Source organism: Argopecten irradians, chromosome 2 (assembly GCF_041381155.1).
Source record: "Argopecten irradians isolate NY chromosome 2, Ai_NY, whole genome shotgun sequence".
NCBI lineage: Eukaryota > Metazoa > Mollusca > Bivalvia > Pectinida > Pectinidae > Argopecten > Argopecten irradians.
In genome coordinates, this window is record NC_091135.1 from 34,324,512 (window position 1) to 34,343,455 (window position 18,944).

At 33.4% G+C, this 18,944-nt stretch overlaps 2 protein-coding genes across 4 annotated transcripts in view; one reads left to right on the plus strand and one right to left on the minus strand.

The window, feature by feature from the left end:
• LOC138315255 (integrator complex subunit 8-like) overlaps positions 1-8,836 on the minus strand; it is a 29,053-nt gene extending 20,217 nt beyond the window's left edge. For 2 of the 3 annotated variants that reach the window (XM_069256137.1, XM_069256136.1), the window contains exons 1-3: positions 8,802-8,836; positions 5,144-5,463; positions 3,682-3,846 (exon numbers count right to left, since the gene is read on the minus strand). In XM_069256137.1, coding sequence (XP_069112238.1) covers positions 3,682-3,846; positions 5,144-5,267 — 289 coding nt within the window. In that variant the 5' untranslated portion in view covers positions 5,268-5,463; positions 8,802-8,836. Of the gene's footprint in view, positions 1-406; positions 506-3,681; positions 3,847-5,143; positions 5,464-8,801 lie in introns of those variants that run through there. The other variant, XM_069256138.1, reaches the window with a different exon arrangement.
• Positions 8,837-8,887: 51 nt separating this feature from the next.
• LOC138315256 (uncharacterized) lies at positions 8,888-18,155 on the plus strand. Its single transcript, XM_069256139.1, has 7 exons — positions 8,888-8,954; positions 10,998-11,129; positions 11,527-11,740; positions 12,769-12,958; positions 13,333-13,381; positions 13,764-13,966; positions 14,678-18,155. Exons 1-7 carry the CDS (start codon positions 8,889-8,891, stop codon positions 14,985-14,987), a joined length of 1,164 nt encoding a protein of 387 aa, XP_069112240.1. The 5' UTR covers position 8,888; the 3' UTR covers positions 14,988-18,155.
• The last annotated feature ends 789 nt before the right edge of the window (positions 18,156-18,944 follow it).

An 18,944-nucleotide genomic window follows, 5' to 3' on the forward strand; every position in this document is an offset into this window, starting at 1 on the left:
AATCTTTGATGGGAAACTACCCATAAATGGTAGTAAATCAGAGTTAGAATGATGCCTGCATGGGTAACACAATATCCCCTTTCTCTACTGCTAGTCCCCTGCATATACATGTACATGTACTAACTATATGAATGCAAAACCATATTAAGTGAAGTACAGACACTATAATTAAAAGCTTATATTTTCTTAATTAACACACATAAGTATATGTACCTATCTATGATAGCTAGCATCAGGAACACATCAAACATTTATAACATCCTCTGGTGATATAATTGATAATTATAACTATTTAAAATATATTAAAATGAAATTCGAAATATCTAAAATGTTTTAATAACAGAAATCTCAAAATCCTTTAATTTAAATTACATAAAAAAATAATTTTTCAGAATTTTGTCTAGACCTTTCCTTGCTGTCCTTTTAAGAGTATATGAATCCATAATTTCTACAATCACACTGGAGTTTAATCCCCGAGTTTATGACATAAATTCATTGTCAGTGGTGGTAAAATCCGGACGAGTGTCAATACTATGGTGAATGGCAAGATGTTTGTCATGGGAAACGATCCTAATGTGATCACCAGGAGGGAAAAATGTCTATTATGTTTAAATAAATATATCATGAATGAATAATAGCAGGCACAATGTGTGGGTTAGCCCATTGAGTGACTACAGCCATTGTCATAGATGTATACATTTAAATTCAGTCTGCAAAAATGATAGATAGCGTATGTGATGCATGCTCTTTCATTTTCTTGTGAGTTCTGAATTAAATTTGATCCAATAAAGCCTGTAATATAAGATAGAACTATGGAGTTCTAAGGATCAACAGAAATGAAATTAATCAGCTTTTCAAAACCCATCTACTATATATAGGCCAAAGTTTTCAATCAACAGATCCAGCTGTCTAGCCTTTTCGGTTTGATAATGATTTTTGTAAAAGCAATATTACACAGTTACATAAAAGATGCCAGTGCTACTCAATATGTTTGATCTACTCTGTGTGGTTAGACTAAATTCAACAACAAAAAAATCATACATTGCACTTTCAATCAAATGGACATAATGACTTATGAGGGAAGAGATATATTTATAGAACATCCCAGAATGATGTATACTCCTACTTGTAATTCAGAAAAATTATAGAAGAAAATATGTCCCCTCACCCCCTTCTCTAATATATACTATTGTGTAAATTTAAGTGAATGTGGGTTTAATATGTACCAGGGTCAAGACGAAAGTATCAGGTTCTCTTTTTAATAGTGCTGGAAAGCTTAAGTTCCAGGAATTAACTTAATTGGAGCTGGAGGGCTTTTTAAAGTAGTATAGGGCTAGTGGTAGCTATATATAGAGTGTCATCACCCAAAGCTGGAATACTTTGTAGTACAGGGCTATAGTGGTAGAATGCCATCACCCAAAACTGGAATGCTTTTTAGTACAGGGCTAGTGGTAGAATGTTTTCACCCAAAGTAGAAGGGCTTTAGACACGGTAGAATGATACATGTACCACCCAAGTTAAAGTTGGAGGGCTAGAGGTAGAATGTCAGATAATACCATCATGAAAACCACTTGGCCACTTTAGCCTCAGCATATATATATGATATCAAATATATTGTACATGTATATGGATAATAGTCAGTCTGCAAAGGTCTCAAATAAAAACAAAATAATGTACCTCCTGGAGACCAGTATCTTTTTCTATAAGTTAATGGGAAAAGAACTTGACTGTACATGTGCAGTCACACAGCAAAAATATGATCACTAAAAATAGCTTCTTTTACATTGTAAATGTGTGATCAGATAAGTTAAGTTTTGCAACAGATCAGGAAAAAGAATCAACTCTACCAAGAAGATTGACCCATGACAATTAAACAATAGAACTAACAGAACAACACTTTATTGTTCACAAAGTGTAACAAAACAATGGACATGACCATACCTTCTGACAGGAACTGTAACAATACTGTGTTAACACTTCAAAAATCTGGTGGTCTTTGGAATTTGTTTTATAGGAATATGGTAATGGTACACCTCATCATCTAATGTTTTATACTGTTTCATAAACATTCAAGTAAATAATGCTAGGTATGAGATTACATTATATCATTTTAAATCATTTTTTTTTCATGTCAACAGAAAAAAACATCTAATGTTTTAACAAGCATAAATAATTAGCACAAGTAAATTCAATCTGATTTAAATATTAAAATACAAGTAGTGTATATGAAAATCTGTAATCAGACTAAAGCAAATGCCGAAAAAAAAAATCAAAATAGTGACTTTGACTTAAATCTGGGAATTACATGCATGATATAAGACTCGTAATATAAGAGAATGAATGCAATTTGTCCAAATACAATCACCTAATATATTATATATAAGGCAGGAGAGGTGGTGGTATCTTGTGAAAACCATATACCAATTGCCTATCACTGTATCATTATACAATTCAATATATAATCTAACTAAGAAGTTAGCGAATCCTGGAAGTAGTTTCTTCTAAACAAGAGATGTACACTGTACATCGATCCGAAAAGTAAACAGACCACAGGAATGACTGTAAGTCTAGAACTACTAGTGAAAGACCAAAGGTGTGTTTGTTCACCAATATTGACCAGAGCTGGTCAAACAATTATAAACAGTCATTATAGAGTAATTTCACACATATTATATACCAAATACTATATGCAATCAGTTAAATCCATCAATGTATGGTAATAGTTGGCCATAAGTACACTACAGTCATAATATTGAATATTCATAGATAGAAAGAAGTTGAAAATTTTGTAATTTAGATATCAAAATTTCTGGTTGAATTATGCTGAAATTTTATCAGTATCATCAAAGCAATGAAGCTATATTAAGTCTTAGGGCCCTGTTATTATTGTAGGGAAGGGGCAATTTCAACTACCTGGGTCCTCTTGATTTTACTGGGGCCCTGCCCGTTTCTGGTAGAAATCGGAGGGAGGGGTGATATTTTACCTCGAACCTTTGTTTTGATTTGGTCAAGGCTCTGCACATTACTGATGAGAATCGGCGGGATGGGTGAAATTTGAATTTACCTGGATTCTCTTTTTTTATTTGGTCAGGGCTCTGTCCATTACTAATGCATGTGGTAATCGGAGGGAGGGGTGATATTTTACCTGGGTCCTCTGTTTTGATTTGGTCAGGGCCCTGTCCATTACTGGAGGGAATCAGGGGGAGTTGTGATATTTTACCTGGGTCCTCTGTTTTGATTTGGTCAGGGCCCTGTCCATTACTGGAGGGAATAAGGGGGAGTGGTGATATTTTACCTGGGTCCTCTGTTTTGATTTGGTCAGGGTCCTGTCCATTACTGGAGGGAATCAGGGGGAGTGGTGATATTTTACCTGGGTCCTCTGTTTTGATTTGGTCAGGGCCCTGTCCATTACTAGAGGGAATCAGGGGGAGTGGTGATATTTTACCTGGGTCCTCTGTTTTGATTTGGTCAGGGCCCTGTCCATTACTGGAGGGAATTGGGGGGAGTGGTGATATTTTACCTGGGTCCTCTGTTTTGATTTGGTCAGGGCCCTACATGTCCATTACTGGAGGGAATCGGGCGGAGTGGTGATATTTTACCTGGGTCCTCTGTTTTGATTTGGTCAGGGGCCTGTCCATATAATATTACTGGAGGGAATCGGAGGGAGTGGTGATATTTTACCTGGGTCCTCTGTTTTGATTTGGTCGGGGCCCTGTCCATTACTGGTGGGGATTGGTGGGAGTGGTGAGGATGCCTCCCGTGTAATGATCTGTTGTACATTGTTGGCGGCCTGCTGTGCGTCTGCCTGCTGTAGGAACTGTATGATAAGCTGAATAGGTGTGGGATCTGTGGAGGTAAAATGGAAGTAAGAATCATTATTATCCAAAACACCATGACAGAGTCAGTATCAAATGCATAAAAACTGAGTAATTTATATAAACCCTTCATTATGAATGTCAAACTTTTATCTTCTTTTTAATGCACTTAAAAATTAAGTTAGTTGGTTTTATTAGTTAACTATTTTAAAAACTATACATGTGCATCTACAAAGATTGGTAACATTTCTGTACCAATCCTTTTGTATGCTAGCTGTTAATTTATAAGCTTAGCGTTAAAAAAGGTTTCTTGAAGTTTAAATCCAGACTTTTGACCTTTGAACTTTAAATGTGTGAAAATTAAGTTAGTTGGTTTTATTAGTTAACTATTTTAAAAACTGTACATGTGCATCTACAAAGATTGGTAACATTTCTGTACCAATCCTTTTGTATGCTAGCTGTTAATTTATAAGCTTAGCGTTAAAAAAGGTTTCTTGAAGTTTAAATCCAGACTTTTGACCTTTGAACTTTAAATGTGTGAACAAACGGCAATCCATATAGTGTACGAAAAAGAAGACCTTGCCATTTAAATATACATGTGCAATTTAACTTTGATTTACTGCTCCAATGGCGCTTGCCATCTGATAAGATAACCTGCTAATTAATGAGTGGCTTAAAACAAAAGATTTTTAATTATATCTTTCAGCTTGATCTCGTTAGTAACACTTCAGGGACTGTGATTACACATGTGACACACGTGGCCTATACAAATGTGTATGCACTACTGTTACAAGGACTCCTTATCATGATTCCAGCCTGGCCATTAGATATCATTTAAATGTAAAAGACAATAGAGTTTAAAGCCCTTACAGGTATTAAATATCAACTTGAGGTGTTGTCGACGTCAATGTCTGGGAAATTATGTGTACTAATATATAACCAATCTCGATATCTGTATACCTATAATGTAACATGCTCTGATCAAATGATACTCAAAACATTGTTTAGAGACTTGATAAAATTTCAATAATTAAACTAATTTATTGTATTGATAGTCTCAGCAAAATGTTCAGAATGAAGATACAAGTCAAGCAAAATACTAAATGTACTTACATGCATTTCATTGGGATATGCATTCCCATATATATATGAAGATCTAGAGTAGCATCTCTACAAATGTAGGGTATAATCTAAATTGTTTAACCAAAGGAATTGTTGGGTTACCATTTTTTTTCTTTGTTATTCAACCAAAAACTAAATTAAAGACCCCTATAGTCTTTAAAACATACAGAATACAGATGCATGTACTTTTGATTTACGTGACATACCTGGATTTTCAAGCTGCAGATGATTTTCAAGCAGTTTATCATTTAGCAGAAATTCAAACCAAGAAATGACGGGAAGTGTTGTGGGTCCTGGCCCAAAATTTCCACGGGGTAATGCTTCTGTCATTCTTGGTATTTTCCACAAATCACAAAACTACTTTACTTGTGTAAATTCCTTCAAGAACAGAATTTATCCAAAAATAAACACTCAACAGAACTATCACTTCATTTTCTTTGACACATTAAATCCATTTTTAAAGAATCTCTGTACCATGACATCATGATCAAAGTGAGACTCGTTAAGCTAAGGTTAAACGGACAATCTGAAAAATATAAGCATACATTTTTGTATTAATTGTAATCTTTTCAAAAGCATTTAGAAATCAAATATAAAACTGGATGTCTATGATTTTTAATTGATATATATAAATAAAATGACATTTTTTGGTTTAATTGATATAATGATGGTGTTCCATCAATATAACTATTTCTCTCCAGTCAAACCTGTCTATAAAGAACACAAAAAAGATTTCAAAAAATTTCTTCAAACAGACAGCTGTCCGTAAATAGTACATTGGTATAGTAAATTGTACCAAATGGATGATATTAAGTCTGCATGTCCTTTGTCATTTACAAATGTATAGAAATTTATTAGTTTGACAGTATGAACATATATTTAATTGTGATATATTAATTGCATCCTAACTAATCCAAATGGTTCTCATCAATATCAGAAACATAAATAAATCCAACTGTAGAGATCGGCAACTCTGCCAATTTTACGATCGATAGATGTACCTCTGTATCAGTATGTAATGTAACTTGCTTTCGCTGCTAGTCATTTGGACTAGTAAGTAAACCCCAAAATCTTGCTAGCCTAACTATTTTATCATTACTGTAGTCCAAATTAAATATACAACCATTTTGTTTCAGCACTTAATTGTCATGATCAGTTCAGGATTTATGACCCAAATTAAAAACCTAAACTCTCACAAAATAAATGCATCCGAACTGAAATAATTGTATACATTATATATATGCACTCAAAATGTTTTGAAAATTGCAGTTGACTACTATATTTGTAAATTAAGTATAGTATTGAATTATTTTAATCAGGTGGGGAGCCACTAGTCCAATTGGACTAGTTAATTCTATTTGGCACTAGTCTGGCTGTAAAATTACTAGTCGTGGGCTTCGGACTATAGTGCTTAAAGTCGCAGACTGCTGTGCTTAAGTTTTTTTTTAGATAAACTCTTAAATAGCAAGAAGAAAAACTTTAATATGCTATAAAAGTTCAGTAATTTTCAGATGGTTTGAGTACTATTTTGAATAGGAAAAATAATATTTTAACTTATATATTAAATTATTAATAAAACACAAGAATTCCATGGAAGTGGATGTGTCGCCGGCATAGCATCACAAAAAATAGTTATTTACAGTTGAAAATATTGTTCATAATTTAGGTGAAGTAATCAAGTTCCACATCTCTTGCAAATATTGATGGATTTTGAAAAGTATCGAACCCATCTAAGATCTCATTGATATAAAGCAATATACCAAATTTGGTTGAAATCGGACAATAAATACTAATTTTTTCAAGCGGAAGCCATGTTTCGACTATTTTAAGGTCCTGTAACTCTTGCAAATATTGGCAGATTTTGACCAGTATCGAACCCATCTAAGATCTCATTAATATAAAGCAACATACCACATTTGGTTGAAATCGGACAATAAATATTTAAGTTATTGAGCCTTGAAAATATTGATTTTTCTGTTTTGATAAATTTTAATTTATTGAGCCTTGAAAATATTGACGGATTTTGACCATTATTGAACTCATTCAAGATCTCATTGATATAAAACAATTTATGAAATTTGGTTGAAATTGGAAGATAAATACTTAAGTTATCGAGCTGAAACCATGGATTTTTCTGTTTTGACGATTTTAAAGTCCCGTAACTCTTGCAAATATTGATGGATTATATATGACCATTATCAAACTCATCCGAGATCTCATTGATATAAAGCTATATACCAAATTTGGTTGAAATCGGACATTAAATACTTCAGTTATCGCACGGAAACCGTTTCCTGGACGCCAACGACGCCGACATAGTGATACCTAATTGTCGCCCTTGCGTTGCAGGCAACACAAAAATGCATTTCAAGTTTTGAATGTCTGATTTTAGAAAAACTAGGTAAAATTGCTGATTTACATGCTTTCAAAAATCTTATGTAATATAATGTTTAAAAGAATACACTTAAAAGTAGTTAGGCCATACAAAAAAACATTTATGTTTCCGGTAACCCGATCGACTCAGTGCCTACTCAAAAACTGTTTATCAGTTTTGTCCTCATAAAGCAAACAAATAACAACCTAAATTTTGTTTGGTTCTGCACAAAATCAGGAATTTGGGTACAAATTCTGTAAATTTAAGACACCAATAATCCCCTAGGAATCAAATCCATGGTTTATAAAAGGTTGAAGTCTATTTCAGTTTTTCACTGTAAGAAACTGGGATGAAGAGAAAAAATATTTAAAAAAAAAAAAAATCCCTACCTATGCATATACCAACCCTTCATTTTTAAAGGGTGTTACCGGAAACAAGAATATTTTTTTATTTGGCCTTAGTCAAGGGAAAGCATCTATAAACCAGAGGTACGTTCCTCTGCCTGTCAACACAAATAAAGAAGAAGTTTCCAACCACTATGTGTTTCTGTCAATATATATGTATGTCTACATGTACAAATAAAGATTGACAGAAAATTTGGAGAGTCAATAGACAGTGTGTATAAATGTCATGTACCGTAATAAAGACCTAAAAAAAAACCTGGGTTTTAGAGTATTAAATATGTCATGTATATATCTTTGTTTTCTGCTACAATGAGTATTAAGCCATATCTTGGAGCCTTTTTATTAAAAAAAATTAAGACAATTATATTTAAGCTTGATAGAAACTAACACATTGGCTCAAAGTGCTCCTTATATGTTAGTGAAAGGGCCATGGCATTGAACTCAAAATTACCGTTTACTCATGAAAACATTGTATCATGCAGTCTTATAAAAAATGTTGATGCACTAAGGTCTAACTAATGTTCAACTCGCATACAATCATGTACAATGTAAGAAGAGATATGCAAAATACCACAGTTTAAACAGGGTCTAAAAGTACGTTGTACCACAGGAGTTTGACGTTCTGTCAATATTTTTGTTTGTTTGATTAATTAACGTCCTATTAACAGCTATGTTCTGTCAATAATATATCCTAGTATACATATATAAAAATACCCCTATGTTATTACATAGTATATAGAGGTATTTTTTATATATGTATACTATATATTATTGACAGAACGTCAAACTCCTGTGGTTGTACATGTATATAAAGTAACAACAGAACCATAAGAAAGACATATAAACTAGCCTAGTGTCGATATATTAACTTAGCCCTTAGAAGAAGAAGATGACCCCCCCCCCTCCTTCTTGTTTTCTTTCTAAATCTGTTCTTGCATTGAACAGTGATTGTTTTGACAATCTCATATCTATAAAAGTTAGTTCTTTTCCAATGAAAATGTCTTATGTTAACTACTTAGATTTTACGTTCTATAATTTCGACATCACACCTGAAAATCTGCATTTGCTAACAAATATCTTACTTACCAACTTACTGTTTGGCACGCACCGGTGATTTCCGGAAACAGTTTAATATTTTGACGCATGCGCGTGAATGGGTAATTCCCAAACAACATGGCTGACACAAGCACCGGAAGCAATGATTCCAAGTCGAACATTTCCGAATTTCTCAAAATAGAGGTATCAACATCACTTAATCATAAATACTTCAGCAAATATATAGTTAATGTATCTCGTGTGTTTGTAATCCACTTGTTTGTGGAAGTGAAACAAGTTTAAAGATGGAATTTGCGATTTGGATGGCATTGAAATTGCTATGTAGACCATTTTGTTTGATGTGCATTACTAGCTGGCAACCTTGTACACATTACATGCGATGCCGAGAATGGTACTTCGCAAGAACTGGCATGGTTGTCTGCCAGTAGATACAAAACAGTTAACTTATACAGCTATATATGACCTCAAGCAATTGTACCATGTGGCATTCCTCATTTTCCTTGATCTATTAGGCCTAGTTCTTGTTTCTAAATTAAGAAATAAATATTTCTTATTGGGGGCTATGCCGTCCGTCAATGTTGACGATTATTGGCATATAGTCAATATTCATATATATTGTTTTGATTCAGGGCGTAATCAATTGGAAGTTAATCAACGGATCACACACCTTTATTAAAATCATCTGGTAAATTAAATTTCACTACAATTTAATATCTAGAAGTAACCTTATTCCCTAAAATTATTGTATCTGATTCTAACATATGTTCACTGATAGATGAGAGTTATGCTTGAATCTTGAATTTTGTAATTACAACTTCAATTTCCTTTAAAACACTAGTTTATTAAGATGTGTAGGTCCTGGTTGAATATGATAAGTGTTTAGAAAAATATCTGATATCTGTAGTTCTAAGGTAATTGCCTTATTTGACATGATAGTTGCACTTGTAGAAGGTTTTAATTGTACATAGTGATACGGTCGCCTTCTAGCTTCGCGCTAGAGGGAATTTCCCTTTAGCTCAGTCGGAAGAGCATCCTCGATACTCCAGGGCTTCCGATCACTTACGATCTCTACACCCCTGGACTATCTCATAGTAAAACTGGAGGCAACAGAATAGAACAGGTAACTTAGTCATTTGATGTACATCAAAAGAGCCGTATAACGGTACACTGTGGTTGACTGTGTGACTTTGATGTTAGGCGTCGCTCTCTCTGTAGTCTTCAAAGGAAATCTTTGCTAGCCTGTGATTGGTCAAATGTTTTCAGCTGAGCTGCCTTCAATTTCACTATGAAATAGCCAGGGGTATAGAGATCGTAAGTGATCGGAAGCCCTGGAGTATCGAGGATGTCGGAAGAGTGGCGGACCAGTAAGTCTGGGTCACGGGTTCGAGCCTGGCCCGGGCTGGCGGCACACTACTCTCTTCCAGGGCTGGGTATTGGAAGGTCTAAAACAATACGATACGTATTGACAATACACTGAAACAATACATGATGCGTATTGACGATACAGTGGACCTCTTTTAAAATTCATTTAATCACTGTGTTTTGAGTATTGTGACAATAAAAGACAATTTTAATAAAACATTCTATAACCTGACAAACATCTATCAAACATTTGATTCAGTTTATCATCTGTGTTGATCACTTTCTGTCAATTCGTTTTCGTAGTTAGGAAAAGACATTTCTAATCCATCTAGGTGACACAGATGCTTTAAACACTTCCTTTTGATTGAAATGCTCTTACTTGAATGATGTTTTAGAAAAAAATTTGTTTGAAATTTCCTTTTACTATAATGAAAACAGTAGATTGAGTTGTTAAACGATACAATGATATACAGCATGTTTGCGTATCAATATTCGATACGCTGCTGAAAACTGATACGTATCGGTATTTCGATATATTGATCAAGCCCTACTCTCTTCCTGTTACATTGTAAAATCATGGAAAATCATACAACTGTGTGTTTTCTTCTAGCTGGCTTCCGTCTGTCTTTAGGCTTTTCTGTCCCTTTACCTCCTTGAAATGAATTAGCTACTTTATATATATAATGTATTTCAGAAATGGCAATCATGCATGTGGATTCATAAGTAGATGCATATATTTAGCTGTTTATATATACAATGTACTGCAATCATATTCATATATATACATATCCTGTATGATATAAATATATTATGATTTACATTCTAATTCACATATAACAGAATGACTTTTGATTTGTTTTCCAGTATTCAAGATGTATGATATGTGATGGGTTTTATGGCTCCAACTTCGGCCAGCCTGTGTGTAGCACCTGCCACCTGTTCCTATTTACCTCTGACATTAATTTAGAGGATGGAGAACAGGAAATCTACAATGAGGTTAATAAGTCTACTTTCAATAGCACTTTTCACCAATTAGCATTACATAATTAAAAAATGTATTGATTTCAAAATGATTAAAGCATTTGATTTAGAAAAAAATATTGATGTACTAGTTTAAGGTGACAATTATAACATAAGTGGAAGTATATTGGTATTAATGAATTAAGAAAATTAATTAATTACAAATTATATGCCCAATATTTAGTGTAATGAGTCATACTGACCCTTTTCAGGTCTTAATTTTGTACAACACTGCAAATATGATAAAGAAAAAAACAATATAGATAGCTTAATATTGATCATCATATTAGTTCATGTTTTCTGCATGCCAATGAAGATTTTTTCAGTAATTTTTTATGTATACTACATTAGCTTATTTATCAACTATTAACAGAAGGCAGACTCAGATGCTGACTCTGGGAATGAAGAACCTGGAGCAGCATTTGATTTCTACGCCAATGGAAGTCAGGATGCCCAGGAGACAAAAAGGGTGAAATCTGGTGTCACTCATAAGATGGACAAACTCACAGAGCGTATATCTTCACTAACAATGCCAAGGGAAAAAGATATGGTGCCCGAAGGCTTAGTGGATTCTATGCCTCCAGAAGGTCTCTTATATCAAATAAAATTATTCTGTTTTATTCCAAACTAACAATCCATGCATTTTACAATACAATGTATAGGAATGATGAGATAAATGTTATGGATTGGAAGAGTTACGTTTTTAAATTGTTTGGGGATAAATCATTTCTAAATAAAACAGCGTTTTAAGCGTTTCTTAATTAAACTACAAGTTTATGATAAGTTTTATACAATGAATGAATATCATAGGGAAAAATAGAATTAATACATGTAATTTTACAGATTTCCTGAACATGTAATTACAAATGTACATATTAAACCACTAAATGAAAGACTATTCATGTACCCTATGTATATATTATATAATTTGAAAAGAATATACTTATGTAGGTATCAATTTCAGAGTGTATACATTTTTTTTTCATTTTCATGCTGTGTACTGTACTTACAATAGGCTTCAATGTATTCACTTTGATACAGATAAATGTAGAACGAATAGACGTACCCGGCCTACTATACCTTTCGGCCGGGTACGAATTGGTCCCTATGTGTCGTAGTGGAGCATTGCCTCTGAAAATCACTCGGGCAGAGTTTTCTATACTTTTTTGAAGGTTTCCAATTATTTAATGTGTATACATGTATTTACATATTATTTTTGTCCAAAACAAACATAACTACCATTCTTAACATCTACCGTACCGCTCACAAGACGTCAAATTCACAATTTGTAGACTTGCGCCTTAAAAATACCCTTCAGAAAGACCTCCATATGTATTGTGTAAAAAAATAATGCCTCGATGAGAATTTGATATTTTATGTGGTTCAGTTTTATTGCCTAGTAGGTAGGCGATATCAAACAAGTACAATAAAATGCCAACAAACGTTTTATAATTGTTTGTATGATCACTACTTTGCTCCATTGGCAGTAATAGGCACCAATTGTAGCTCTAAAGACGACACCATTTTCTGTCTAAAAGTCTTTGAGCTACAATATTGCAGCTAAGATAAATGTAGCAGATTGACTATTCTTATTTATGTTATTTGGATGTTTCAGTTCTTTTGGTTGTGTTCAAATACCTCGATGACATTTCCCTTTGGACGGCTGGACGTGTGTGTTCAAGGTGGAGACAAATTTTGGAAGGGGAGACAACTGACTCTCAATGGAAGGAATTTTGTAAACTGCGATGGCCACTGTTTTACCCACAGTACAGAGTGAAAACTTGGAAAACAATATACACAAAGTTGTAAGTGTAACACGAAAAATCTTATAATTTATATAGGTTATTTAATTAAATTATTAATAAAAGCATTAAATTACCTACAGTACCTAAAGTTATCCAAGTACAAGTACATAATAATGTACTTACATTCTTTCCTCTTACTAACCTTTAACAATTTAGATAATTTTTCTGGTGGATATTTCTTTAATAAAAAGATATATTCTTAATACTTTGATAGGATCTACAACCTCTTTTTACAAAGGAAATAAACAAAAATCACCAAAATATTTAGGCCAGGAAAAATACACTATATGTATGAGTGTTTTCTGTAGATTTGTATCCATAGAAAATGTTAACGCATTTAAACTAATTTCATCTCGTTTACAAATCCATTACAGGTTAGAGAGCTCACCCTGTAAATACTGTTTAGAGAGCATGATGTTGCAGGTAATGCAGTTATCTCCCATCCTTTCTAAGAATAACGTCAATATTTATATCATAACAACATTTGTTAGCAAAAATATTTTTAAACATTGTATTTCTTAACCTTTATGTAATTAAACCTAACAGATGCTTATCATTATCAAGAATACACATACATATTATTTTATTTGATTTTAACTATCCATAAATATTATTTCGTTAAATCCAATCTGATGAAGTCATTTGAATCCATTCATCTTACAAAAAGTATTTATTTCCAAAGTGAAATACTTTTCATTATATTTTAATCTATTTTTCCCTCTGCGTTAATATCTTGATTTAAACTGTGATTTGTTTAAAGCTATAACCTGATTATTTGTGTCAAACTCATCACTGTACCTTACAGAGTACACCTCCAATCGAGGAGAACTCTTGGCGACATCGAAGACTACGGAGTGAGCTCAAGACCCTGAAGTCTGACCCTCCAGAGGGGATAAAAGCCACTCCACTAGACAGACACTGTTGTCACTGGCAGGCATCCATCACTGGCCCCCAAGGGAGTCCTTATGAGGGTGGACTGTTTCTGTTATATCTACAGATACCACAAAGGTGAACTTTGTTTTCTGTATTCCTTCGTAATTGTCGTATCTTTTAATTTATTCAAATTTAATTTTCAGCCTTCTAAAAACATACACACCTCATACAAGCAACATGGCACATGCAAGTAAGACCATCCTTAAATGATGTTGATATAATTATCTAACCAATTATAATGTTATAACCAATAGCAGGATTTAGGGGTAGTTAACTGTTGTGATGTGAATACAATTCGTCCCATCTTCTGGTGAATGTGATGCCATACTTTGATGGGAATGTATGGCATCACAAACATAGGAAGGTTGCACTATTATTGTGGTCAAACCATATCATGATTTTGCAATCTCAAAACTGCCCTATTGATTATCTAAGCATTTGATTTTCTGTCTAAAAAAATCCATGTGTACTTTTCTACCATTATGAGGTAAAAACGGTATAAAGCTAGTATTTTAATAATCTGAAATAAAAGGCCAAAATAAATTCAAAGTAAAATCAAAATTATTTCTATGGAATACATATTCGGCCACTATAGGGCGTTCTTCAGTCCAAAATAACACTAACACAAGGTGTTCGTCTACATGTTTGTTTATATCTATTTTCTACCAAGTTCTTATATTCACTACAAGTGTTGTTCAGTTATCGAATGTGTCAGAGAGGCTTGTTTATTTGTAGTCATTAAACAATCAGAAAATTAATCACCCCCATTCTTCTGTTTTATTTCAGTTATCCAATGAGACCACCCAAAGTACGATTCATAACAAAGATATTTCATCCAAATATCAGTCGCCATGGTGACGTAGGCTTGGACTCAATCCACCATAACTGGAGTTTAGCATTGACAATTTCCAAAGTGTTGATAAGTATTCAGTCATTACTAACAGACCCATATTGTCATGTGTGTATGGAACCAGCAGTCGGACAACTGTACGCCGCAAACAGAAACGAATTCAACCGGATAGCACGATTATGGACATGGAAATATGCCATGCATGATTTCCTCATGCCGATGAACATAGATTTGAATGGTGTGTAGAAAGAGATGTTAGTGTACTCAGAGAATTCTATAAACTTTGTTTTTAAATTTCAACTGCAGTAAAAACTGTTACAGTTTAATTGGACATTCTGTTAAAAAGAGTTCTTGGGTGGCTGGGGGGATTTAAAGCTATAGTAAGTTTGGATCAGTAATGGTGTAAACCAACCTTTTGTCACTTCATACTTAATACCATGATTTCCTTATCATAAAAAGTTCATAGCAAGGACAAACTTTCACATATTTAAAAGTTGAATGAATCGAAATGTCTATCAATATATTAGGTGAAGTATTTATCGATTCATAGACTCTGAGATACAATTTATTGTTTAAATCTGTTTACTTTGATTGCAAAATTCTTAGAAGTAAGGCGCACGTTAAAAAAATTGTTTTAGTGTAATGTTTCTACTTTGACCTGTTTTAACTAAAATATATTCCAAACCCCAGTCCTAAAAATCTCATTTGTTCATGTCTGGATATCCATTCATACATCTATGTAACTGGTAATTAATTATATTAATTGTAATTTATAGGTGATACCACTGAACAAAATCTAAGGAGTCCTAGGGTGGGGTACTAGTATATGATTTTACCTGAATAGCTCATTCATGTGGTGTATTTAGATTAACCTAGATCTTTTTTTAAATCATGATTGTAATCAATCTATTAGCATGTTTAAATTAAGACAAGTGTTAATTATTCCAATTAAATACAGTAACTGTAAAATTAATGTACTTATTTTAGGACAATCAAATTTTAGTACGAACAGGATTTCAAACATCAGAACAGTGATGAATTTGAGCATTTGGAAGAATTGCTATGTTAATGTTGTGGTGAAAATACAATAAGTGCAATCATATTTTAGCTCACTACTCTAAAATATTGTACATATACAGTACATGTGCTAACAATGCTTAATCTGTATGGTTGCTAAACAAATTTGAACCTCATTGTTATGAAGTTGATGGAACCATGGAAAACCTGGTAGGTGTTATTTCGTTGTTGCATATATAATAAAAGAGTTACCTACCCTTGTGGGTACCTATAGATATTGATTGTGACATCATGGGCTTGTGAGGGTTACATCAGATTTCCCTGAGAAAATACATTAATTTTGCTCACAAAATAATGATGTCATTTCCAACAAGGGAGATAACTCTGTACTATCCAAAGCCATAATGCAGTATAGACCAATCACAGACTTATTTTTGCATGGTCCAAATTAAATCAAATTATACGTATATTGTATGGAATAAGATTTCACACAAAAAATAACTCGCTGATAAAAAGTTTGAATTCGTTGAAGAGCTACAACATAGATTTTTAAGTGCACATTACAAAATGAAATCATAGTTAGACACGCAAACATAAAATTAGGTCATAGCAAAAATAAGTTAGTTTATTGGTACTATGAACCGGTGTCTAAACTTACATTTAGTGAAGGCAATTGATCTGTTTTATAATTACATGAAAAAAATTTTAATATTTGGTTAAACTAGTATGCTACATATGTATGTCTTTGTTATTGTTAATTTAAAAGTATCAGCTGAACATGTGACTTGCCACTTCCCCCTGTTTGACTCATTAGCTTTACAATCTTCAGATATGTTTATATTATGTTTCAGAAACAATGTGCAATATTTGTTGAATCTCGTTATAATTATCACGTTAAAATATATTGATTGTGGTTGTTTTGTATATACAATGTAACTGGTTAGTTGAATATAACTGTACAGTATTAATACTTTTTTCTAAACTGTTTATATTTAAGAAGTGTATCTGCAGGTCTAAAATCATCAGCTTGTTCATGGCAAAGTATGCTGAAAATTAGCTAGGTTAATTATGGCAGTGTAATTGCTTATTTTGATAGATAAAAAGTTAAGAGTAAATTTTTGCCAACATAAAGATGATGAATCATGTATCCCTTCAACAATGAGACTTAAGTTCGTTTCAGTTTCTTTCAAATTATAAAACAACGGTTTTAATGTCAGAAGTTGTAATTTTTTTGTCTAATTAAGCTTCAGTAAAGGACCTGGCAGATATAAACTGTTGTATACCTGATCTCAGCAACTCAAGTTTTTCCATGATAAGGAACAAACAGGAGCACCCTATATGGCAGGGTAGACTCAAGGAATGCCATCAGACTTCTTACCCTACAGTGGCATATGGGGGTATCTCTCTTTTCAACAGGTTCCTCCTCCCCCTTGTTCAGAAAGAAGTGGAACATCGTTCTCAAGTGTGAATTTATATTAATTACTTAAGTACACTAAGTAGAAGACAAAAGTCCATTCTCAAGTCTTACAAAATGGCTGCTGTCCATAATCGTCTTCGCAGAAACATATGCTGTCAGCGACAATTGCCAAGACCAAGGGTTTTAGGGATATTTTTGATCCCTTTGCCTGAGATCTATGTTTTACTGTATCACTCAAATTTCTAAGTGACCATGAATATGTAGCTGTTTTCCTGAAGGATATATTGGGTTCCCTTCACTTGAAGGTTCTCATTTATTATCAATCTTAGAAAAGTTTGTCAGTGTTCAAGTAGTCTCTTGCAAATCAACCAAAGTATCAAATTAGCCAAAAAGTAATTATTTTTTGTTGGTGCTACATTTGTGATTGACCCTGTTAGGTTTAATTTAGTTATTGCATTTTCCAATGAATACATGAAATGCATGTGTTTCGCTTGTCTGGTCATTATATGAATCGATTTTGGAGGAAGTTTCTCCAGTATATATACTGCCACGGTACAATGCGTGCAATCATCATCTTCTTATTGTGATTATTAAAGATGCTCCACCGCTGACAAATGGTATTTTTTCACTATCAAAAACTGGAGCAGACGATTTGGTATTTTTCTTCAGTTACAAAAGTTACTTACTTTACACCATAACCATCATTGAAAAGTTTGAGATTCTAATTTCACTTCAAGTTAAAAATAATAAAAATAATTAATTGCATCCCGAAAAAATTACGTGGCACTATATCTTACATGTAATGAAGGACTGATTGCGCATGCATCAAAGGCAAAATAAATTATTTCACATTATTTTTTGTGTTATTTAGACATATGTACACGCGATTAAACACAAATTATTGTTCAAATGAGGAATATCATTTATGCTCTGTCGGCGGTGGAGCATCTTTAAATAAAACCATTATAATTGATGCCATATTTAGGTTTGTTTCCTTTATTTCAATTAGTCCGAACTATTTCTGCTATTCCATCACTTTTTCCTAGTAGCCATCAATATTAAATATCGGCTCAACGTCTACATAAGAAGACAAAAGAATGACAAAATAATTCAAATTGGAAAGTTGCAGTTGTGGGACAGAACATATAGCTTTGCAACTTCATAACGATGTTGCATACCTTTCTACTTCTTGATAAGTGGCTTTCTAATTTGTCGTAAGGATAAAGACTTCTCCTTTCTTGTAACTGATCGGAATCGTGACAGTTTTAATTTCTGTCAGTGTCTGTTAATAATCTAGGACGATCAGGCTTTCACTGAAATTGAGCCGCTGCTATTTTCCTTCCTTACCGCATAAACAGCACGACGTGCATGCACAGCTCCGGATTCTAGCCCCATCGGGAACCGTCGGCACATTCCGTACACAATCATATATATTTCAATTACTTATACTTCGAATTACTTGGTAATGTTTGTATGAACACAAAATAAAGTTTATAATTTAAGGCATTGGGTAAAAAATTGAATGTTTCGTATTCCTTTTCCGATAAGTGAATTTGAGCGCAAATTATGCGGGAACCCCTCTTAAACTGGTCGCCACTAGAAGTTGGAAAGTGCATGGCATGTTCGTGGGAAAATTCGGAAAGGCGTAACTTAGTAGTCACGGTAGTCACATGCTGTTCTTGGCAACGGCGTTACAATGTCAGTTAATTTCAGTTCATTGAAAACTTGGGAAATCGGTTATGGTCGATATTTATTAAATTTTTGTGTCG